This window comes from Lepus europaeus, chromosome 18 (assembly GCF_033115175.1).
Source record: "Lepus europaeus isolate LE1 chromosome 18, mLepTim1.pri, whole genome shotgun sequence".
Classification (NCBI taxonomy): Eukaryota; Metazoa; Chordata; class Mammalia; order Lagomorpha; family Leporidae; genus Lepus; species Lepus europaeus.
This window is the reverse complement of record NC_084844.1, coordinates 52,745,169-52,769,269: the sequence shown is the minus strand read 5'-3', so window position 1 is coordinate 52,769,269 and position 24,101 is coordinate 52,745,169. Positions and strand designations below refer to the sequence as shown.

The 24,101-nt window shown below is 55.8% G+C and overlaps 1 protein-coding gene across 1 annotated transcript in view; it reads left to right on the top strand.

Annotated features, from left to right (window-relative positions):
* Window positions 1-11,618, top strand: part of PIK3R5 (phosphoinositide-3-kinase regulatory subunit 5) — a 71,243-nt gene extending 59,625 nt beyond the window's left edge. Inside the window, exons 6-19 of the mRNA XM_062216521.1 lie at window positions 2,321-2,390; window positions 4,626-4,800; window positions 5,265-5,418; window positions 6,642-6,725; window positions 6,945-7,668; window positions 7,779-7,938; window positions 8,198-8,323; window positions 8,720-8,848; window positions 9,004-9,097; window positions 9,761-9,837; window positions 10,081-10,174; window positions 10,249-10,331; window positions 11,046-11,158; window positions 11,261-11,618. Coding sequence (XP_062072505.1) covers window positions 2,321-2,390; window positions 4,626-4,800; window positions 5,265-5,418; window positions 6,642-6,725; window positions 6,945-7,668; window positions 7,779-7,938; window positions 8,198-8,323; window positions 8,720-8,848; window positions 9,004-9,097; window positions 9,761-9,837; window positions 10,081-10,174; window positions 10,249-10,331; window positions 11,046-11,158; window positions 11,261-11,408 — 2,231 coding nt within the window. The 3' untranslated portion in view covers window positions 11,409-11,618. The remainder of the gene's footprint in view (window positions 1-2,320; window positions 2,391-4,625; window positions 4,801-5,264; window positions 5,419-6,641; window positions 6,726-6,944; window positions 7,669-7,778; window positions 7,939-8,197; window positions 8,324-8,719; window positions 8,849-9,003; window positions 9,098-9,760; window positions 9,838-10,080; window positions 10,175-10,248; window positions 10,332-11,045; window positions 11,159-11,260) is intronic.
* The last annotated feature ends 12,483 nt before the right edge of the window (window positions 11,619-24,101 follow it).

Genomic DNA, 24,101 nt, shown 5'->3' with positions numbered 1-24,101 from the left:
AGGTCTTACTCCCAACTGCTCATGAGCCCCAGAAATCCTAGCATGAGACTTTGTAAATTCCTTTTCAGGGCTAACTGACTTCCTTCCCCAACCAGTCAGCTGATCTGCCTTCTCCCAACCAATCAGCATCTCCTTCCTCCTCCCAGCCAATCAGTTGCCTTTGCCTCCTCCCATTCAATCAGTTGATCTGCCCCCCCAACCAATCAGCTGACCTGTCCCCAACCAGTCAATCTCCCCCACATGTACCCAGTTGTGTATTGTCACAGATGAGCAGGGCAGGGTTGGCCAGCCTTAAGGTCCACCTCTAAGCCAGTCCTTACCTCACGGGGGAGGCCGTGGGGGTGGTGGTAGCACAAGAGACGGGTGCCGGCAGCATCACAGGGCCCTCTACCCATGGCACCTTAGGGACCAGTTGCCATGGAGACCGTGGCTGCTGGCAGAGGAAGTGGGCTGGTTATCAAGACCGGGGGCACCCTCTTCTTCCTGACTGTGCCTCCGATAGGGCCGCCTACAGCCCGCACCCTGGGGGTGGCAGGAAATCTCCCCTCAGTGCCGCTGGGGCTCAGCCCGCGTGTTTATTGAGGATTTACTCTGTGCTGGCACGGCCGTGCAGACCGCGATAGTCACCCCCTAGGCTGGTGTCTGTAAAGCTGCCGGTGCGTGGTGAGCGGCGTATGTGCTAGTCACTCTGCAGCATTCAAAACACACAGCCTCGAGGGGTGCAAGGGAAGTAATGGTATTCTCACTTCTTACATGAGAAGTCCAGTGGCCCTTGTCCACGCTGTCTGTACTTTGTCACTTATTAGCTGATGACCTTAGACAAGTTCCCGAAGCTCTCTGTCATTGCTGCTAACTGCTGTAGACGGCAGCGACGTGATGGTACTGAAAAGTACATCCAATCCTGCACTGCCAGGGGTCGGTTGCACCTGTCCCCGGGACCCTCTCTCTGGGCAGCTACTTTTAGTCCCATCTTTTCAGAGGTGAAACTGAGGATTTGACAGGTAAGTAGTCACACAGCTAACAGGAGGTCTAGCAGTTGGGATCAAGTCTGTTCGGATTCTAAAACCATAGCATATCCTCCTCCCGAGTGCACACCGACAACGTTTTTCTCTGTAGTACACGAGAGCAGCCGCCAGGTGGTGCTCCACTCCTCACAGTAATCGCCCACCTCAAGACTTTGAGGGGCTTTTCCCTAGCGAAGTGGCCTCGGAGTAGCGCCTAAACAAGCAACAATTATATAATTCCACAAAAGGCCGGCAGTCAAAGCTGTTAGGTCTCCAAGTGGCATCATTTGGTGATTCCCTGCTTTTTACCAAACAAAAAATTATGGCCTTCCTCTTGCTAGCTATGACGTTGCAACCCCAGTCTTGCCTTGCGTTTGACACAAGGGATGCCATTTTAGCACCCCAGCTCAACCCCACTCCAGGGATGCCCCAGTGACTGCTCCTAAGCTCTGACCAGAAGGTTCCCACCCCCCATCCCCAAGTCCCCAGCCCTGCCTCAGTTTACCCCATCCATAGGCAGCTGCACTGTTGGCAAACCTCCTCCCCAGGGCTGACATGGAACCAAGTGCCCATTGGGAAGGGACCCTTTCCAGCCACAGAATGTGTCAGGGAGCAGGGCCAGGGGGAGACGTGTGGCCAACTTCTCAGTGTGTGGAGGTCAGAGGGGCCCTGGGCGAGGCTGTAGAGGAAGGGGCCTGGGGTCAGACACCCTGCAGAAGAGACCACATGGGCAAGGGGGCAGGCCCTGAGGGGCCGCGGGCTGCCGGGTGAGGGGGGAGCCTGAGGGCTCGCTGCCTGGCTGGAGTGAGGCTGAGCAAGGGGGCCTGACACAGCCACTATGAACAGGCACCCAGAGTGGCCGGGAAGGGAGCAGCGACAAGGACATGGGGACGACTGGGCAGCCAGGCACGCGAGCTGCCCCCATATGGGAGAAACTGAGACCCAGCAGGAAAGAGGCCACCACACAGGCGATCAGCCTGGAGCTCAGACTTCTCTCCCCCAGGCTCTCACCCTGTGGCCCCTTTTCTCCCACCAGGCTGCCCCCAAGGTGGGGGCTGGGGCTGGGCAGGGTGATCGGAAGAGGGAGGGCAGTGGGGGCGGCTGGGGAGTGGGTGGCGGAGGTCCCGAGGTGTCAGCGGGAGACGGGAGCACAGGGCCAGGCACCCAGGAAGGCCCGGGCAGCATTCTTGTTCTCATGGACCTCCTTTGGGACCTTCCAGCCCAGCTGGCCAGGGGCTGGCTTGCCGCGACCCAAGGCTGTGACTGGTGTGAGACGAGAGATGGCCTTGAACTCTTTCTTTGTTGTTGGCCCGTAGGAATCTCCTACCAGCGACTGGTGAGAGCTGAGCAGGGTCTGCCCGTCAGGAGCCACCGCAGTTCCACCGTGTGAGTGTCCTGGGTGGGGCGCGAGACCCCTGCCTTCTCACCATCACCTCCCCTCCCCAATCCAACATGCCTTCCACACCCCTGTACACACACACGCACCACTGTTGCCCAGGGAAGCCCTTGGGGTTCCTGGTGGCTGGTTCTGTGCAGAGTTCATGTTTCTGGGCTGAGGGTCTATCTGTGGCATTGTCACAGGGCCTGGCTCCGTCCTGCCAGGCACTGGGCACGCGTGACCTCGCGCCATCCCGACTTTCCCAAGCAGGAAGTTGGAAGTCAGAGAAGGCGAGTAGCTTGCCCAAGGTCACACAGCTAGCAGGGCTCTGAGCCAGGGTTTGAACCTCAGGCTACTTCAAAGGCCTGTTGGCCGCAGTGTCTTTCTGTCCTGTTTTGTATGACATATGTTTTGTATGACAACCTTAAAAACACACACACACACACACAGCTGGATCAAGTTCCATGACACCAAACTTACTCGTTACTCCACACGCGCCATGAGACCACTTGGTAAAATAAGGACTTGGAGCAATAGCCAGGGCTGGGCCAAGCTAAAACCAGGAGCCTGGAGCTCCACCCAGGTCTCCCATGTGGGTGGCAGGGGCCCAAGTATATGGGCCACCGTCCACCGCCTTCCCAGGTGTGTTAGCAGGGAGGTGGATTGGAAGCGGAGCAGCTGGGACTCGAACTAGCGCTCACATGGGATGCTGGTGTCGCAGGTGGCAGCTTAACCCGCTATACCACAACGCCAGCCCCAGAGTGCTGTGGAATTTAGAACTTAAGAGTGGTTTATTTCTGGAATTTTGCACATAGTATTTTTCAGAGTGGATGGCCGAGGGTGATAGCTGTAGTTTAGTATGTAAATGAGACACCTCCAGGGGCTGCTGAGCAACCACCAGCAACTCCCAGCACCCCCTGGGCTCTGTGCACCGTTCCAGTCATCTCTCCCCCTGTTCATGCATTAGCTCGTTCATTCCTCGGGCTCATGCTGGGAGGTGACAGTTTTCAAACAAGGGAACCCAGGCACAGAGCAGCGAGGGGGAAGAACCCTTGGGCAGAGAAATCACGCAAGCCCATGATTCCTGCACCCAGTGGTGCTCAGCCCATGGCTGTGGGAAGAATGGCCAAGGCCACAACATAGGAGAAGGGCCCAGTAAGAAGGCTTGGGATAGCCTGGGCCCTGGAAGAGGGCTTGGGATAGCCTGGACTCAGTAAGAGGATTTGGGATAGCCTGGGCCCTGGAAGAGGGCTTGGGATAGCCTGGGCTCAGTAAGCGTGCTTCCTTTTTCCCACGGAGGGAGAAGTCAAAAGCAACTTCTCCCCGGATGATGAGGGCTCTGCCCTGTCTCTGTGTCTTCACCCCAGACGCCCAGCTCTGGGACCGTCGTCCCTAGAACGTGGAGGGAACCCAGCCTGCACGGTGCTTCCTTGCACATGGTTTGAACTGGCGTGGAATAGTGAGAGAGCACAAACTGAAGCGCTTATGGGTACAACTCCGTGATGGCCCAGATCCACCCTGAGATGCCACAGGCACGGAGGGATTGATGCTGGGGCAAGTGATGGCGACTGGGCCTGGAGACCCATGCTTCTCTCAATGTTTGAGCCTGTTGCAAAGTTTGCTTCATAGAGAAATGCAAATATTGGCATCGACGGGGAACTTGGGTGTGCGGTGGGCAGGGAGATGGAGGTGGCCGGGCACACACTCCCCTCCCTGCCCCGTGCTGGTCGTCATGACAACCTTGGGTGTTAGGAAAGGTGTCTCCCACCAGCAGGGGGATCAGAGGCAGCCCGCCGTGTCACCTCATTCCAGGGGACTCTTGAGCCCCACTAGTCCCCCGTCACACTGCCCGGCAGCACGTGAGCTACCCTGTTCCCCACAAACTGCTGAAATGCAGTCCCCTCCCCCTAAAAATACGACTCCCTTTGAGTAATCCTGAGTCTACTCAGATGTCGCCTTGGAGAAAGGGTTATGCAAAAAGTAAGATAAAATATATTTTAAAAAGTTAAGCTCAGTTCTGGAAAGTTCAGCTTTAAAAAAACCCTCAAAAGTAGACCACACTTCTTCCCCTTGGAACAGGGACCCTGGAGTCCTCAGCCTCCCTCCTGGCCACCTGCTGGCCCCGGCTCCAGCCCTACCTGGGCTGGGGGGAGGTCCAGGCCTTGGGGGCGCTGAGTCCTGGCAGGCGGGGGCCGTGTGGCTGCCCATGGCCAGGTGCGATCGCCAATGCTCTGTGCCCCCAGCACCGTGCTGCTGCTGAACCCCGTGGAGGTGCAGGCCGAGTTCCTCGCCGTAGCCAACAAGCTGAGCGCACCCGGGCACTCGCCCCACAGCACCTACACTACCCTGCTCCTGCACGCCTTCCAGGCCACCTTCGGGGCCCACTGCGACCTCCCGGGCCTGCACTGCAGCTTGCAGGTAAGGGCCCCGGGGCTCTGTTGAGCACGTCCCTAGAGAGGCAGAGCCCCACCTGCTCCATCTCGGCTACAGTCTTTGGGGTACACTGGTGTTACCCCGCCCTGAGTGACATGGCAGAGCAGCGGCTGGAGGGCTGGTCGGGTTCTCTTGGAGCCTGGCAGCACCTGGGCACTGGGCAGGGTGCTGATACTTTGTGCCTTGGAAGATGGCGCCTGTCCCGAGATTGGGAGTGAGCTTCGGACTGGTTTCTGGTCCTGGCCCTGTGACCAGTCAGCTGTGTCGCTCTGGGCAGCTCCTTCCCCTCTCTGGTGTTCAGAGGGGAGTCCGGAGGCCCTCCCAGCTCTGTAGTGTTCTGCTCTGGACCTGAGAATGGAGGCAGGGCGAGGCCTGGCTCCCTGACCCGCTGGGAGTAGAGGCGGGCCAAGGGACCAGAGCAGACCCTGTCTCCTCTCTTGGGGTTTCAGTCCAAGACCTTAGCCGAGCTTGAAGACATCTTCACGGAGACCGCAGAGGCGCAGGAGCTGGCATCTGGCATTGGGGATGCAGCCGAGGCACGGCAGTGGCTCAGGACCAAGCTGCAGGCGGTGGGAGAAAAGGCCGGCTTCCCTGCCGTCTTGGGTGAGGTTCTTGGGAGAGGGGCCCCATCTGCTGTTCCAGTTCCCGAGGCTCACGGGCCAGCTTGGCCTGGGGACTGTGCTCCACGTAGCCATTCAGGGGCCCAAGGTTTCCAGCACTTTGTTGCTCCATCCCCGGGACATCTTCCAGTCCACAGGGTCAGGGCTGGGTGGCTTGTGGAATAAGGAAGGGTGCTCATTGAGGACCAGAGACGTGGGGTTTTTGTTGAAGCTACACGGGCAGGCGCTGTGGCATCTGCATCCCATTTCTAGTCCCAGTTCCTCCACTTCCCATGCAGCTTCCTGAAAATGCACCTGGTAGGCAGCGGGTGATGGTCCAAGTACTTGGATCCCTGCCACCGCGGCCAGAGACCTGGTTGGAGTTCCTGGATCCTGGGTTCAGCCTGGCCTAGCCTTGGCTATTGCAGGTGCCTGGGGGAATGAACCAGAGGAGGAAGATCTCTTTCCCTCTGTCTTTGTCACTCTGCCTTTCAAACAAGCAAAATTTCTTAAAAGATGCTACAGAAGCTGTGCACATCATTCTACACAGGCCTCTTAGAGCCCAGTTGAGGCACATGGCCACATAGCGCCTCAAAGAAAGTGTGTCTTAGGAGAAGGGAACGCAGGTCAGTGTTTTCTTTATACTGCTAAATATTTGTTTATGTTTAAAAAGCAGAGTGACAGAGAGAGACAAAGGCAGACAGAGATCTTCCATCTACTGGTTCACTCCCCAAATAACCACAACAGCCAGGTCTGAGCCAGGCCAAAGCCAGGAGCCAGGAACTCCATGTGGGTAGCAGGAATCCAAGCACTTGGGCCATCCTCTGCTGCCTTCCCAGGCGCATTAGCAGGGAGCTGGATCAGAAGTGGAGCAGCCTGGACTTGAACTTGTGCCCATATGGGATGCTGACATCACAGGTGGTAGTTTAAACCCCCTGTGCCACAATGCCGGCTCTGGAGCACGGGTTTTAAGGAGCACTTAGCAGTTCCCATTGTAGAATTCCTTGTAAAAATCTTAGGAGATGGTACAGTTTTTTCCCCCATGTGGGCATGGTGGAATGAGGCACGCACATCCGCCCTGCTGGCCAAGGCCTGAGAGCCAGGCATCCTCTGTCTCGCTGCCTCTACCCCTCCCGCTCTGGTCCGTTCCCCAAGACAGGAGCACGGGCCTGGCCAATCTCCAGGGCTCCTCGCCAGCGCCCGTGCCCTGCCCTCCTGTTCTCACAGACACTCCCAGAGCCGGCAAGCTGCACACCATCCCACTCCCTGTCGCCAGGTGCTACACCTACAGCTGGAACCAGGACAGCTTTGGTAAGGGGCCGGCAGGGGCACCCTTCCCCCCGACACACACACACACACACACACACCAAACTTGCTTTCTGCTCCTGCCCTGTGCCACTGCCTCCCACCTCTCACCAGCCCCCCTACCTGAGCCGGCTCAGGCCAGCACTCAGGTCAAGTCTCGCGAGGGTGGTCAGCCCGCTGAGGACGTGCAAGGCCCAAACCCTACTGCCCTCTGCTTCCATGCAGACATCCTGCAGGAAGTCCTGCTTAAGGAGCAGGAGCTGCTCCAACCAGGGATCCTGGGGGACGATGAAGAGGAAGAAGAAGAAGACGACGAGGAGGAGGAAGAGGAGGAGGACTTGGATGGGCATTCTGCAGAGAGGGACTCTCTGCTGTCCACCAGCTCTTTGGCCTCCCGCGACTCCACCCTGTCCCTTGCCTCCTGCCAGGCCTCAGGGCCAGCCCTCTCCCAGCACCTGCTGACTTCCTTTGTGGCCGGCCTCTCGGACGGCATGGACAGCGGCTACGTGGAAGACAGTGAGGAGAGCGCCTCCGAGTGGCCCAAGAGGCCCGGCCGCCAGGAGCGCCGGGGCCACCGCAGGCCCGGGCAGAAGTTTAACAGGATCTACAAACTCTTCAAGAGCACTAGCCAGCTGGTGTTGCGGAAGGACTCCCGGGGCCTGGAGGGCAGCCCGGACTCGGCCCTGCCCCTGCGGCGGGCAGGGAGCCTCTGCAGCCCCCTGGACGGCCCGGCCTCACCCCCGTCCCGGGCCCAGCGCTCCCGCTCCCTGCCCCAGCCCAAGCTCAGCACCCAGCTGCCCAGCTGGCTGCTGGCCCCCGCCACACGCCCCCAGCGCCGCCGCCCCTTCCTGAGTGGGGACGAGGACCCCAAGGCTTCCACGCTCCGTGTTGTGGTCTTCGGCTCTGATCGGATTTCAGGGAAGGTGGCTCGGGCATACAGCAACCTCCGGTGAGGGCCGTGATGGATATGTGGCCCTGCCCGGGGGATGGATCCAGGACCAGGGTCTTGGGATCCACGGGGGACTCCGGGGCTCCCTCTCATCATCATCTTCTCACCAGGACGCTAGAGAGCAGCCGCCCACTCCTCACGCGCTTCTTCAAGCTCCAGTTCTTCTATGTGCCTGTGAAGCGAACCGGAACCGGCTCCAGCGCCTGTCTGGCCCCTCAGAGCCAGACGCCCCCACTCCCTACAGACTCCCCGAGGCACCCCAGCCCTGTAGTAGGTCCCCAGCCCTGGGCCCAGTGGGGGTGGGGGACAGCTAGTGGACCTGAGTGAGACACAGTCTCCCCAGGAGGCTGTTAGGGGCACCTGTGTGTAGGGGGCACCTCGTCTTGCTCCGACCTCACTCCCAGGTCCCTGCCTGCTCCTGGGTGGGAGGACAAACGCTGAAAGTTGTCAGACTCCCCCAGGGGCAGCGAGGGGCTCAGCTTGGGGCTGCAGGTGCTGTCGTGGGAATGATGCTCACCCCTCCCCACAGGAGCTGGGCTCCGCCCCGTGGGAGGAGAGCACCAATGACATCTCCCACTACCTCGGCATGCTCGACCCCTGGTATGAGCGCAACGTGCTAGGCCTCATGCACCTGCCCCCGGAAGTCCTATGCCAGGTAGGTGGCCCCTGGGGTGGGGGTGGGGTCGCTGCCCAGCCTCACGCAGAAGGCTCCAGGTGTTGGGGGGAACCGAACTCAAGACCTTGGGAAAGAGCAGAGAATGTGGGTGAGAAGCGGGACTGAACCTGAATCTGGGGAGGGACCCAGAAGGAGAGGGAGAGTCCCCAGAAAGGGGAGCCAGGATTTCACCTCCCTTCTTCAGTTCCCAACTTGTGCAGCTCTGCCAGGGCCGTTACCCGGTGAGGGAGGCGTGGAGGCTGGGCCAGGGCCTCCCTGCCTCCTGCTTCCTCCTCATGTGTCCCCTGCTGCCTGTCTCCCTCGGCCCCGGCCCCTCTCCCTCCGTGCGTCTCCCTGCCTCTGTTTCCCTCCCGCCGCCCTCCACCTGGGCCGCAGCAGTCCCTGAAGGCTGAACCCCGGCCCCTGGAGGGCTCCCCAGCCCCGCTGCCCATCCTGGCTGACATGCTACTCTACTACTGCCGCTTTGCCGCCCGGCCGGTGCTGCTGCAGGTCTATCAGACAGAGGTAAAGCCCCAGCCCACCCCATGCACTGCCTCCTTCCCCACGCTCCCGGCCCGCCCTGGGCAGCGCTGTGCAGGTGCCGTCCTAGGCCCCGCCCCCAGGCAGAGCCGGTGGGCAGCCAGGGAGGGCCGCACTGATGTACCCTCGTGCCTCTCCAGCTGACCTTCATCACGGGGGAGAAGACCACGGAGATCTTTATCCAGTCCCTGGAGCTGGGTCACTCTGCTGCCACGCGGGCCATCAAGGCTTCTGGTGGGTACTGCCTGAGCCCAGGCGGAGATAGGCGGGGGGGGGTGGGGCTGGGGAGGCGGGGCCTTGGAGGAGGAGCCCAGGGGGCGGGGCCCTGGGAGACAGGGCCTGGGAGAAAGAGCCTGGGGAGGCAGGGCCAGGAGAGGAGGCTGGCCTAGAGAGGCTGGGTCTTGGAGGAAGAGCCGAAAGGGGCCTGGGGAGGGGTGGCCTAGGGAGGCGGGGCCTGGGAGGAGGAGCCTTAGGAGGTGGTGCCCAGGGAGGAAGGGCCTAGGGAGGCAGGGCCTGGGAGGAGGAACCTAGAGAGGTGGGGCCTGGGAGGAGGAGCCTAAGGAGGCGGGGACCAGGGAGGAGGAGACTAGGGAGGCAGGCCCAGGGAGGAGGAGCCCAGAGAGGTGGGGCCTTGGAGGAGGAGCCTAAGGAGGCGGGGACCAGGGAGGAGGGCCTAGGAAGGCAGGGTCTGGGAGGAGGAACCCAGAGAGGTAGGGCCTTGGAGGAGGAGCCTGAGGAGGTGGGATTTGGGGAGGAGAGCCTATGGAGGCGGGGTTGGGGAGGAGGGTTCTAGGGAGTCGGGGCCTGGGGAAGCCAGGCACAGGGGGCGGGGGCGCGTGGAGATGGAGCCACAGAGTCCATGCATGGCTTTGAAGGATGTGTCTGTGTATGGCACAGGCCCCGGAAGCAAGCGGCTGGGCATTGATGACGACCGGGAGGCCATCCCTCTAACACTACAGATTATTTACAGCAAGGTAAGACTGCCTTGGGCCCTTCCCCTCTCTTGCCCTGTGGCTGAGCCTTCCTCCACGAGAGCCAGGCTCGTGTGCCTGCATCCCAGACTTCAGGCTGCAGCAGGCTCCTCGGGCCCCCCTCGTTGCTGAGGGAAGGTGGCAGAGGGACGGAGTGGACAGCTCCCTCCCTCGGGCTCTGGAGCCACCTGAGGCAGCGGGCCTGGGGGCTCTGGGCTGAGCGGGTGGGCTGTACTGCATTTCCAGGGGGCCATCAGTGGGCGAAGTCGCTGGAGCAACCTGGAGAAGGTCTGTACCTCTGTCAACCTCAACAAGGCCTGCCGGCAGCAGGAGGAGCTGGGTGAGTCTGGCGGGCCGGGCGGGGGCCGGGCGGGGAGGGGTTCTGAGCTGGCCTCAGCTCACCTTGCCCTTCAGACTCCAGCATGGAGGCCCTGACGCTACACCTGACGGAAGTGGTGAAAAGGCAGAACCCCAAATCCAAGAAGAGCTTTAACCAGGTGAGGGCCCCCCCCGCAGGGGACTCGCAGGAGTATGTGTGCACGTGTGCATGTGTGTGGTTGTGCGCATGTACATGTGTGTGGCTGTGCATGTGTGGATTGCACACACAATGTGTGTACCCATGCACCTGGATGGGTGCACCGTGTTCACGCTCATGCATGTGAACATGCATGTTTGGGTGTGTTCACATATGTGTGCGTGTGAGAGGGAAACAGAGGTGTCCACGGTGGGACCTGTGGTAGGCGAGGAGAAGCAGGGTGAGGGGTGAAGTTTGGGGTGTAGGTGGGTGTGGAGTGTTGTGGGTGTTGACCAGGGAGGGGGCCCTGTGAGAGGGGGTGTGTGTTGGGGTCCAGGGGAAGGCTGTGTGATGGGTGCGAGGAGAGAGCCCCGAGTTGAGGCAGAGGGGGCTGTGTGTCAGGGAGCCCCCAGACTCTCACAGTGATAGATGGGCTGGGCAGTCTCCCTGGGGGCAGGGGGTACTTGCTTTTTCCAAACTTGGAGAAGGGCAGGGGCCAGAGAGGAGGCAGGGCCTGCTAGAAGCCTCAGCACGCGTGCGCGCGCACATACACACCAATCTGACCATTAACCCTGGAGATCTGCCAATGAAACCCCTGCCTGTGCCCCCATTAGAACTCCCCCCACAGCCATCAGCTCCGAGGGCTGGCAGCGCCGCGTGCCCAGGCCTCCGCGGCTGACGTGGGCCTCCCTTACAGATTAGCACGTCCCAGATCAAAGTGGACAAGGTGCAGATCGTCGGCTCCAGCAGCTGCCCCTTCGCCGTGTGTCTGGACCAGGACGAGAGGAAGATCCTGCAGAGCGTGGTCAGGTCGGGAGCGGGGGTCCCAGGGGGTGGGGCAGCCTCCCCACTCAGACATCTCCAAAGATCTGGAGAGATGGGCACCTGCCCTTACCCTGCTGTGCCCCCTAGGTGTGAGGTCTCTCCCTGCTACAAGCCGGAGAAGAGCAGCCTCAGCCCACCGGCCCAGACGCCCCCCGACCTGCCGGCCCGGGCAGCCCCTGACCTCTGCTCCCTCCTCTGCCTGCCCATCATGACCTTCAGCGGGGCCCTGCCCTAGCCCGGCCCTGGCTGCACGCTGGATGGGAGCTCGGAGGCAGCTTCTGCTGTTCACCCGCTCTCTGAGGAGCCCTGTGCTGGGGCGGGCTCCTCCTGTGCACCCTACCTCAGGCAGGGGGCAGGGGCTGGATGGTTTCTGGGGCCTCCGGGATCTGGGAAAGAAACAGGCCTTAGGGACAGAGGGGCCTGGCCACGTAGCCACTCAGATAGAAAGGAGTGGCCGAGCTGGTCTGGACCCCTTCCCAGTAGGGAGACCGGAAGCTGCAGGCTCTGGGCTGGGCTGGGCCCACCTCACTTTGTTCAACACACGTGGGGATCCCTTTGTGTCTGGCGCTCAGTCCTCCCTATCCTGGGGCTCCCGTGGTAGAGACCGGGGCCAGATGCTTCCTTCCTGACCTGTAGTCCCATCCCCTGCACGCTCGCCTCCTCCCGAGTTCCCTGGGCAGCAGCACGAACGCTCGGCCTGGTGACTATGAGGACCTGGTGCGGACCCCCTCTGGAGCCCCTGTCTGGGTCTCAGATCCTAGGGAGATGACACTGGCTGCTCAGCTAGCTTCTGGCTAAATGCCCGGAGGACAGCTGTGACCTTCGGTAAGCGTCTGGAAGGGAAGACCTCCTCCGTGGGTGGCAAAGAAGTGGTTTGCTGAACGCCTGGCCTGGGGGAGGGGCTTGGGAAAGGTCAGCACCTTGCTGTCTGTCTCAGGCCATGGGGGTTCTCTCGCTGTCCCCGGCTGCTCCTCGGTCACTCATTCCCAAGCCACGCTTGGGGCACTAAGAGGCTGTCAAGGGAGTCTTCCAAGGGAGGCCTTGTCTTGGTCAAGGCCAGAGGAGTGTGGCTCGGGCACCCCACCCTCCATGGCCTGCCCTGTCTCCACCTCTGGGCTGTGGCCCCCGCGTGCACACTCCTGCATCCCTACATGTTCAGTGGTGCTGTCTGGACCAGTGGAGTGGAGGACGGGGTGACTAGGCTCATAGACTTAATGCTTGACCTGGAGGTGGGTGCGGGGGAGGACATGGGACCTGGGCATGGAAGAAGTGGGCAGAGCCACCGTGTCGCCCCCCACGCCCCATCCCAGCTCCAGGCTCTGGAAGAGAGGCTGACCACAGGCCTTCAGTGCCTTTTACTGTGTGAGTGGTTGTCCTACGGTGATCGGTAGATGGACCTAATGCGTGGAATGCATGATTGTCAAATAAAATCTCGATTTGTTCTGTAGCTCGTGGCCTATGGTTATCTTGCTGTATGCCGATGAACTGTTTGTTGCACGATTGACACGAATCATTTCGTGTATAGCAGAAATAAGGCTTTGGGGGAGGATTGTTGAATGGTTTGTAATTTTACACTCCATAGGATATATATTTGAGCTAAAATGTCTCCTGTGGGCCCTCATGATGCGTACCCACAAACAAAATATCCTCTACCAAAGAACTCAGCTGGGCTGCCTGAGGAATCCGAGCTCCTATGTCCAGTTGCTCCCTGTACCCCAGGCCCCAGGGAGGGGATGGGCCCAAGGCTGTTGTTGCTGGTAGGCGGGTACAGAAGACTGCAGACCTACTGTGCAGCTAACAGGAAGGGAAGAGAGCTCGCATAATGGCCCTCTGGACCTGGGGCCGCTTTGTGACTTGGATCATAAGGAGAGAGAGAAGAGGAGGTGATGGGTGGTGGAGGACGCCTGTGACTCTGGGAGAGGTAGGTGAGCACCAGGCTCCCAGGACAATGGCCTGGGATGGGCACAGGAGGAACCGTGCGATGCTCCAGCCTGCCCCAGCCAGCTAGGGCATATAGCTACAGTCCAGTGCATTAAAACAGTGGCGATCTATTCTTGCTCAAGCATAGACAAGACGGCAATGGATGAGCTCAGAGTTGGCTGGATTCGAGCTGCAGGTTGGACTCCCATCTGCTCTGCGGGTCTCTCAGGCACCTTGGCCCAGCGTGCCAGCACAAGAGGGGACAAGCAGGGACGTGAGGATCTTCCTAGGGCTGGGGCAAGAACAGGATCTTCTCTGCCAATACTCACGTGGCCAAAATCAACGAAGCTCATCACCCCATGGATCTGATAAGCTCAGCAGCAAATCCTACACAAGATAAAACAAAATCCCTCTCTGACAGTCTTTGCGTGACCCTGGTCTAACGATGGAACATTCTATCAGATAGCCCAGCCAGCCTTCCTCTAAGCTGTCAGCGTCACAGAAACTCAGGACAGACAGCAGCAGCGGGGTAGCCTGGATTAGAACCTCCACCAGGCAGAAGGCATTCATGGAAGAACCAGTGAAATCCCAATCAAAGTTTAAAGGCGGCCAGTGCCGCGGCTCAATAGGCTAATCCTCTGCCTGTGATGCCGGTACCCCGGGTTCTAGTCCCGGTCGGGGTGCCGGATTCTGTCCTGGTTACTCCTCTTCGAGTCCAGCTCTCTGCCTTGGCCTGGGAAGGCAGTGGAGGATGGCCCAGATGCTTGGGCCCTGCACCCGCATGGGAGACCAGGAGGAAGCACCTGGCTCCTGGCTTTGGATCGGCGCAGCGCCGGCCATAGCGGCCATTTGTGGGGGGTGAACCAATGGAAGGAAGACCTTTCTCTCTCTCTCTCTCTCTCTCACTGTCTAACTCTGGCTGTCAAAAAAACAAACAAACAAAAACCCTTAAAGGCATCTGCAGAAGACAATGCACTCTGTCTTCAAGGTATCAGCAATGAAACTGACAGCTCGCTTCTCAACAGAAACCACGGAAGTCATGGGACAGCAAAGTGACATTTTTAAAGTGGTAAAAAAAAAATCCTGCCAACCTAGAACTCCATACTCAGAATGAGCTGACATTGTCTTTGTCATTGTAAATTATTTTATTTATTTGAAAGAGAAGTACACAGAGAAAGGGAAAGGTAGAAAGAGGTCTTCCATCTGCTGGTTCATTCCCTCAAATGGCTACAACAGCCAGGGCTGGGCCAGGCTGAAGCCCGGAGCCTGGAGCTCCATCTGGGTCTCCCACGTGGGTGGCAGGGGCCCAAGCATTTGGGCCATCTTCTGTTCACATAACCAGGGAGCTGGATCAGAAGTAGAGCTCCAGCACTCAAACTGGTGCCCGTATGGGATGCTGATGTCACAGACGGTGGCTTAACCCAGCGTGCCACAACGCCAACAGTATTCTAAAAAAACTCCTGTGTGGTTCACTAGAGACATCCTTAAAATACAAGACTGCAGAAAGGTTAAAAGCCAAATGGTAGAAAGGATAACATGTAAAAAAAAAAAAAAAGATGCCATTGCACTCATGGCCAAAGCCTTTAAGAAGTATTGTAGAGGGTAAAGAGGAGCCACTCACAAGGCTCAAGGAGCCAGTTCACAGAAGAAATCATAATTGTGAAGGTGCACCTGTAACAACGTAAAGCGATGTCAAGCAGAGTTGGCAGGATTGGAACTCTCTGCAACCATAGTGGGAGATTGAGATTCTGTTATACCTCTCCCAGTAGCTGTTAGAACAGACAAAAAAATATATATATATTATATATATATATGTAGACAATCTGCACAACATAATGAACAAATTTGCTCTCATTGAAACAGAACGTCATGCCTAAGAGTAGCAGAATTCACATTGTTAAGTGCAACTGAACGTCACATTTCAAACAATTGAATTTAGAGAATATTCTAACTACAATATAATTAAGCTTTCTATCATAAAAATATTACTGAAAATTCCCAGTTGTCCAGCACTATGCTTCTAAATGACCCATGGCTTAGAAAAACAAGTGAAAAGGAAACTAGAAGATTTTTTTAAATTTTAAAAATATTTATTTGAGAGAATGACAGAATGAGAGATTTTCCATTCACTGGTTCAGTCCCCAAATGGCTGCAACAGTCAGGTCTGGGCCAGGCTGAAGCCAGCAGCTGAGAACTCCATCCAGGTCTCCATATAGGTGGAAGGGGCCCAAGTCCTTAGGCCATCTTCTGCTGCCTTCCTTGGAGCATTAGCCGGGAGCTGGATCAGAAGCGGGGCAGCCAGGACTCAAACTAGCACTGAGAGACGTGGGATGTCAACATTATAGGCCGTGGTTTAACACACTGTGCCATAGTGCCCATCCCTAGAAAACACACTGAATTGTCTGAAAATGAAAATGTAGGGGCCGGCGCTGTGGCGCAGCAGATTAACACCCTGGCCTGAAGCGCCAGCATCCCATATGGGCACTGGTTCTAGTCCTGGCTGCTCCACTTCCGATCCAGCTCTCTGCTATGGCCTGGGAAAGCAGTAGAAGATGGCCCAAGTCCTTGGGCCCCTGCACCCACATGGGAGACCCGGAAGAAGTTCCTGGCTCCTGGCTTCGGATAGGCACAGTTCCAGTTGTTGCGGCCAATTGGGGGAGTGAACCAGTGGATGGAAGACCTCTCTTTCTCTCTGTCTCTCCTTTCTCTGTGTAACTCTGACTTTCAAATAAATAAATCTTTAAATTCTTAAAAAAAAGAAAAGAAAGATGTAGCATGGGAATTTGTGAGACACCAAACCAATGCCCAGGAGGAAACATGTTGACATACAAAGCAAAACTTATAAATGAATAAAAACTAAAAATTATGTACATCTCAACAGACTAGAAAAAGAGCAGTGACTCAATTAAAGGAAAGTAGAAGAATGGAAATAAATGTAACAGCAGAAATCATTGACTTAGAAAGCTAGCATACTGGGGCCGGCACTGTGGTGTAGCTGGTAAAGCCACCACCTACAGTGCTGGCATCCCATATGGGTGCTGGTTTGAGTCCCGGCTGCTCCACTTCTGATCCAGCTCTCTGCTATGGCCTGGGAAAGCAGTAGAGGATGGCCCTTAGACCCCTGCACTCATGTGGGAGACCCGGAAGAAGCTCCTGGCTTCAGACTGGCACAGCTCCAGCCATTGCGGCCATCTGGGATGGAAGACTCTCTCTGCCTCTGCCTCTACCACTGCCTCTCTGTAACTCTGACTTTCAGATGAATAATAAAAAAAGAGCTAGTATACTAACTGATAAAGCCATTGGCAAGAATGGTAAGCGGGGGGAAGCGGGGACAGAGAGTAGAGGGAGAACCAATTACCAGCAACAGAGGCCCTCATCCTACAGACATTAAAGAGATAGCCGGATGTCATGAATAACTGCACACAGAAGTTTGATAATCTGAATAAAATAGAGAAGTGGATTTTTTTAAAATACAATTTGCTAATCTGACAGAAGAAATGGAAATTCTGAGTGATTTTCATGCTTGCTTCCCCCTTGGGTTTATTATAGGAATTTTTTTTTTTTTTTTGACAGATAGAGTTAGACAGTGAGAGAGAGAGAGACAGAGAGAAAGGTCTTCCTTCTGTTGGTTCACTCCCCAAATGGCCTCTATGGCCAGCACGCTGCGCCAATCCGAAGCCAGGAGCCAGATGCTTCTTCCTGGTCTCCTGTGCGGGTACAGGGGCCCAAGCACTTGAGCCATCCTCCACTGCCCTCCCGGGCCACAGCAGAGAGCTGGCCTGGAAGAGGAGCAGCCAGGACTAGAACCTGGCGCCCATATGCCGCAGGCGCAGGATTAGCCAAGTGAGCCACGGCGCCGGCCCCTATTACAGGGTTTCCTATACTGGGTTTTCTGCAGTCAGAGAGGGCGTGTGTAGGTACAGATGCTTTGCTATTTGTCCTGCTTGCTGTTTCAGAGCTTCCTGGATCTGTGGTTGGTGTCGCTCATTTCGGGGACTTCTCAGTCACTGTGGCTTCAATGCTGCTTCTGTTCCTTTCTCTCCTCCTTCTCCTTCTGGTGTTCTCATTACAGGTATAAAACACTTAAAAAAAAAGATTTATTTATTTGAAAGGCAGGGTTACACAGAGGCAGAGAGACAGAGAGAGAAGTCTTCCTTCCACTGGTTCACTCCCCAGATGGCCGCAATGGCCAGAGCTGGGCTGATCCGAAGCCAGGAGCCAGGAGCTTCTGGGTCTCCCACACAGGTGCAGGGGTCCAAGCACTTGGGCCATCTTCTACTGCTTTCCCAGGCCACAGCAGAGAGCTGGATCGGAAGTGGAGCACCGGTATTCGAACTGGCACCTATGTGGGATGTTGGCACTGCAGGCGGTGGCTTTACCCACTATGCCACAGCACCAGCCCCATGTTTTGTTTGTTCATTTGCATTTCAGTTTTGGAAGTTTCCATTGATATTTCTTTGAAGTCCCAAATTCTTTGCTTGGTGATAATTAGCCCATCAAAGGCATTCTGCATTTCTATTACTGTGTGTGTGTATGTGTGTTTAAAGATTTATTTCATTTGAAAGGCAGAGTTAGAAAGGGAGAGAAAGCTTCCATCTGCTCGTTCACTCCCCAAATGGCTGCAACAGCCATGGCTAAGTCAGATCGAAGCCAGGAGCCAGGAACTCCATCCAGGTCTCCCATATGGGTGGCAGGGACTCAAGCACTTGGGCCATCTTCTACTGGGTACATTAGCAGAGAGCTGGATCAGAAGTGGAGCAGCCGAGTGCAAACTGGCACTCATATTGGATATCAACATTGCAGATGGCGGCTTAACCCAGTGTGCCACAATGCCAAGCCTTATTAGTGTTTTTTTTTTTTTTTTATTTCCTTTTGAATCTTTCTTGCAGTTCCCATCTCTTTGCTTGTGTTACCCTACGTGTTTTTGCACGCTGTCTGCTTTTTCCCTATTTAAATAATTACTTCAAGGACCCACTCTGATCAGTCCAACATCCCTGCCATATTCTAGTCTGGTTCCAATGCTCATTTTATCCCCTCGAACTGGGTTTTTAGTTGGGGGATGGGGCCGTCTTTTAGGATGCTCTGTTGAAAGCCAGCCTGTTGCACGCTTTGATAGAAGCGGAGTTGAATCGGCTTTTAGCGTCGGCTGTTGGCTGGCACCGTGGCTGTCCAGGGCTGCCGGTGGCACAGGAGCCAGTGGTAGGGTGGGGGATGTGGGGGAAGGGCAGCGTTCTGTCATCTGCTGGCTGGGTCTCGGGTTTTCCGAGGGCGGGGGCGCCTGCACTGTGGCCTGCCCGGGTGCTGCTCAGCCTGGGCTCCCGTGGGTGGGTCAGGATGGCTCAGGGAGACTACAGCAGGGCAGCAGGTTCTCGGGCAGGATCCCAGCTGGTTAGGCTCGGACGCAGCAGCCTGTGGGCAGGCCCTGTGGGGGAGGACAGGGCCCGGAGCGTGGGTCAGAGTCCCTGCTTCCCTGCTGTTTGCCTTTGGAGCAGGAAGGGGTTTTTCTCTGCTCGCAGGACAAAAGTGTGAGGCCTGCGATGACCGGTCCATCCGGGCTATTTCACCCCCAGCCTTGTCCACATGGAGCTTCCAGTGGTGTGGCGCCTACCGTGTGGGTCTTGTGACCCTGGCACCGGCTCCCATGGGGGTTTCTGTTCTCGGGCTTCTCCATACCCGCCTGTGTGTCTCGCTCAGTTTTGAAGCAGCAAGTTTGTCCTGCACCCACAGATCTTGGCTGAATCTAAGAAGAGTAGTGCCTTTGGGGGGATTTGGGGCTTGGCTCTGCGTTTTCTTTTTCATGGTATTAAGATGGGAATGACAACCACCAAGCTCCTTGCAGGCAGGACTGGGAACTGAAAGTCAAACTAATTTTTCTTAAAGTTTTATTCGTGTTTTGAAAGAGTTACAGAGACACAGAAAAAGTTTCTATTCACTAGTTCACTCCCCAGGGGGCTGCAACAGCCAGGGCTGGGCCAGACAGAAGCCAGGAGCCAGGAGATTCTTCCAGGTCTCCCATGTGGGTAGCAGGGGCCCAAGCACTTGGGCCATCCTCCACTGATTTTCCCACTCCATTAGCAGGGAGCTGGATCAGAAGTGGAGCAGCCAGGATAGGTGCTGGCACCCATATGCAGTGGCTTTACCCGCTGTGCCACAGTGCCAGCCCCCAAGCTATAATATTTTAACTAAAATTCACACATATGCACGCACACACAAGAAAACTGCAGGCTCAGATAGAGTTAATGAAGTCCTCCTATAAAAAATAACTCCTATCTTACATAAAGTCTTTTAGAGAATACAAAGGATGGGATGCGTTCCAGCGCTGTGCAAAACTTTTATTCACCTATTTGCTTTTAATTTGGAAGGCAAAGAGATGAGAGAGGGAGAGGGGAGAGGGAGAGGGGACAGACTACCCACTGGTTCACTCTCCAAATGCCTGCAACAGCCAGGGCTGAGCCAAGCCGAAACCAGGAGCCAGGAACTCCATTCTGGTCTCCTACGTGTGTGGCAGGGACTAAAGTACTTGAGCCATCACCTGCCGTCCCTCAGAGTGTGGTTAGCAAGGAGCTGAAATTGGGCAAGGAGCCAGCACCTGAACCTCAGTACTCTGAACGGAAGCAGGTGTCTTAACCAGCGCATTAACCACTAGGCCAGATGCATGCGGCAGGCCAGCATAACCTTCATATTAAAGCATTCTAGGGGCCGGCGCTGTGGTTCAGCAGGTTAACACGCTGGCCTGAAGCACCGGCATCCCATATGGGTGCCAGTTTGAGATCTGACTGCTCTACTTCTGGTCCAGCTCTCTGCTATGGCCTGGGAGAGCAGTAGAAGATGGCCCGAGTCCTTGGGCCCCTGTACCCACGTGGGAGACCCGGAAGAAGCTCCTGGCTCCTGGCTTTGGATTGGCTCAGCTCTGGCCGTTGTGGCCAATTGGGGAGTGAATCAGCAGATGGAAGATCTCTCTCTCTCTGTAACTCTGACTTTCAAATAAATAAATAAATCTTTTTTTTAAAAAAAAAGCATTCTAACAGTTTTGCTAGAAAAGAAGATTATTGATCAAGCTTTCTCAAAAACTCAGATGCAAAAATTCTTAATAAAAATGAGCATATTGACACCAATTATATGTAAACAGGATAAATATATCAAAATCAAATAATATTTACTCCAGGCCAAAAAAAAAAAAAAAAGAAGGAGGATGGTTTAACCTTCAAAAGTAAGTCATCCCTCTGGTATGATGAAATGAAATTGTTGACAAATCCTCACCAAAAAGAAAAGCTGAACGAATTATGCAGATAGAAGTTTAAAATCAACAGGGGAATCATAATGAGACACTGGAAATATTATTTAACACAAAGCAGTTAAAAAGCAGCAGGGGAGGGGGCTGGTGCTGTGGCACAGTGGATAAAGCCACCGCCTGCAATGCCAGCATCCAGTATGGGCATTGGTTCGAGTCCTGGCTGCTCCACTTTTGATCCAGCTCTCTGCTGTGGCCTGGGAGAGCAGTGGAAGATGGCCCAAGTCCTTGGGCCCCTGCACCTGTGTGGGAGACCTGGAAGAAGCTCCTGGCTTCGGATCGGTGCAGCTGTCCATTGCAGACATTTGGGGAATGAACCAGCAGATGGAAGACCTCTCTCTCTTCTCTGTAACTCTTCCTTTCAAATAAATAAAGAATAGGCCGGTGCTGCAGCTCACTCGGCTAATCCTCCACCTGTGGTGCTGGCATCCCAGGTTCTAGTCCCGGTTGGGGCGCCGGTAGAAGACGGCTCAAGTCCTTGGGCCTCTACACCTGTGTGGGAGACCTGGAAGAAGCTCTTGCCCCCTGGCTATAGATCGGCTCAGCTCCAGCCACTGCTGCCATTTGGGGAGTGAACTAGCAGATGGACGATTTCTCTCTCTCTCTTTCTCTCTCTCTCTCTTTCTCTCTCTCTCTCTCTCTCTCTCCATTTCTCTCTGTAACTCTGCCTTTCAAATAATTAAGTAAATATCTTTTAAAAAGTGTATTATTTGCAAGGCAGAGAGACAGAGTGCTCCCATCTGCTGGCTCCTATCCCACATGCCTTCAATGGCTAAGACTGGGCCAGGCTGAAGTCAGGAGCTGGGAAATTCAATCCAGATTTCCCACATGGGTGACAGGGACCCAGCTCCCTGGGTCTGCATTAGCAGGAAGCTGGAATTGGGGGCTGGAGTCGAGATTCGAACCAACACACTCTCATGTAGAGTATAGGCGTCCTATCTACTAAGCCACATGCCCACTGGGTTGAGTCTTTGATTTTTCTCTCTGATGTCCTTGTTGACCCCCAGCCTTCTTAACCTGACCCTCTGCCTGGTGTGAATTATTTTGTGAGAGGGAAACAGTGTAACACATGGCTCTGTGTGTGTGTGTGTTAGACTTATTAATGTCATTTGAGTGGCAGAATGATAGACTCAAAAGGAGACAGACAGAGAGCTCTCCCACTGTCTGGTTCACTCACCAAATGGCCTCAACAGCCAGAGCTGGACCAGGCCAAAGCCAGGAACAGGAGCTGCATCCAGGCCTCCCATGAGGGTGGGAGCCTTCACCTGAGCGATGCCCTGCTGCCTCCCAGGTGCGTGGCAGCAGGGAGCTGGGTGGGCAGTGTGCACTTGCACGGCATGCAGGTATCCCAAGCATTGGTGTAACACACTGTGCCACAGCTCCCAGCCCAGGGTGCGTGTTTTACCCAGCAGCTCGCAAACAGCTTCTGCAGCAAGAGCTTGCCCAGGGAGGAAGCTGCTAAGCTGGGGAAGTTGAAGCCACGGGGCTGGGGCTGGGGCTGGGGCTGGGGCTGGGGCATGGGAGGAGGATGCACTTGGCCGCCATTAGAAGGGGAAGTAAGAGGAGCCCAGGCCTTCCACACAGGAGAACCCCAAGTTCTCTCCCTCCCCACACCAGAGCAGGTTGAGGGTACCGAGGAGCGAGGGGGCAGTGGCACCTGAAAAAAGTTAGCCTTGCGAGGGAGGAGGTGCCAGGGTTTGCTTCCCCAAACTGAGGGGTCGCTTTCTGCAGGAGTGGGCACACTTGCTCTGTGCCTTTCCCACTGCGAACCATGTGACTGTGTTCCCAGTCCCAAAAAAATGGTGCATTTTAATTTTGAGAGAAGGATGTGGCCGACGTTTGTGTGCAGTTCCACGAAGACCTCCGAGCAAAGGAAGCAAGCCGAAGAAGAGTTCGTGGGATGGAAGCTCACACCTGCCAGTGGTGTTAATCACTGGCGGGGAGGGGCAAGGAAATTAGGAAGAGGGAGGGAAGGGGGATTCTTTCTCTTTTCAAATTTGTATTTATTTGAGAACTAGAGAGAGTCCCCACCCAGCTCATTCACTGATGCACTCCCCCAAAGTTTATTGCACAACAAAGCTTGGAGCTGGGAACTCAACCCAGGTCTCCCATGTGGGCGGTGGGAACCCAATTACTTGAGCCATCACTGCTGCCTCCCAGGGTCTTCACCGGCTGAAGCCTGCAGTAGGGAGTCAGAGGCGGGTTCTGGCAAAGTCCCCGGATGGAGTGGTCCTGGGTTCAAGGTTCAAGTCCCACCTCTACCATAATCAGACCCAACTCCAGTGGCGATTGTGGCAAAATGTCACTAGGTAACAGCTATGTTCTGCCTTTTTTTTTTTTAAAAGATCCATTTATTTATTTGAAAGGCAGAGTTACAGAGAGGCAGAGAGAGAGAGAAAGAGAAGTCTTTCATCGCTGGTTCAACCCCAGTTGGCCACAATGGCCAGAGCTGTGCACTCCCCAAATAACCCCAACAGCTGGAGCTGCACCAATCAGTAGCCAGGAGCCAGGAGCTTCCCCTGGGTCTCCCACGTGGGTGCAGGGGCCCAAGGACTTGGGCCATCTTCTACTGCTCTTCCAGGCCATAGCAGAGAGCTGGATTGGAAGTGGAGCAGCTGGGACTCAAACAGGCACTGCCGGCGGCTGCCTTACCTGCTATGCCACAGCGCCGGCTCCACGTTTTTTTTTACCAACTTTCCAACCAATGTGAGCGCCATCGGGATTTCGGGTGGTGGTAGTGAGTTTGGGGTTGGTTACATGGGAACTGAAGGGCTCTGAATGCACTTCAGAGGGAACTTGGACCTGTCTGGAAAAATCTGGGAGGGAGGAGCCAGGAGCTGGTGAGTCAGGGTCACCTGGGGAGGAGAATGAAGCCCCACCCTGTCCCAGGCCATCCAGGCCAATGGCATGGCACGGAGGAGGGGCATCTGTCTGGACAATAGGAATATCCATATCTGTGTTACAGTAGAAATATTCTAAAAGTGGAGTGGGTGTCTAGTGGGTAAAAGACCTTCACAATGGCCCTGTCCTATGTCAGAGGGCCTGGGTTAGAGTCCCACCTCTGCTCTTGACTGCAGCTTCCTGCCACGGCTTGCACACCCTGGAAGGCAACAGGTGATAGCTCAGGTAGTTGGGTTCTGCTACTCACACGAGAGACCTGGATTGAGCTCCTGGCCCCAGCCAGGTGCTGTTGAAGGCATTTGAAGAGTGAACCAGTGGACGGAAGACATCTCCGTCTATCTCTCTGCCTCTCAGATAAACACATTAATTAAAAAGAGATGGGTTGTGTGCATTCCCTTCATCCTTCCAATAGAATCGTGAATAAAGTCTGTATTGCATACCAGTGATTTGTGAGTTGTTTCCTTGGAAAACCAAGAGATGGGGCCAGTGCTGTGGCATAAAAAGTTAAGCCTCCACCTGGAGTGCTGGCATCCCATATGGGCGCCGGTTCGAGTCCCAGTTGCTCCACTTCCAATCCAGCTCTCTGCTATGGCCTGGGGAAGCAGTAGAAGATGGCCCAAGTCCTTGGGCCCCTGTAACCACCTAGGAGACCCGGCAGAAGCTCCTGGCTTCTGATGGGTGCAGCTCCAGCTGTTGGAGCCATTTGGGAGTGAACCAGCAGATGGAAAGCCCTTCTCTCTCTTTCCATCTCTCTCTCTCTCTCTCTAACTCTACCTCTCAGATTAATAGATAAATTTTAAAAAAGAAAGAAAGAAA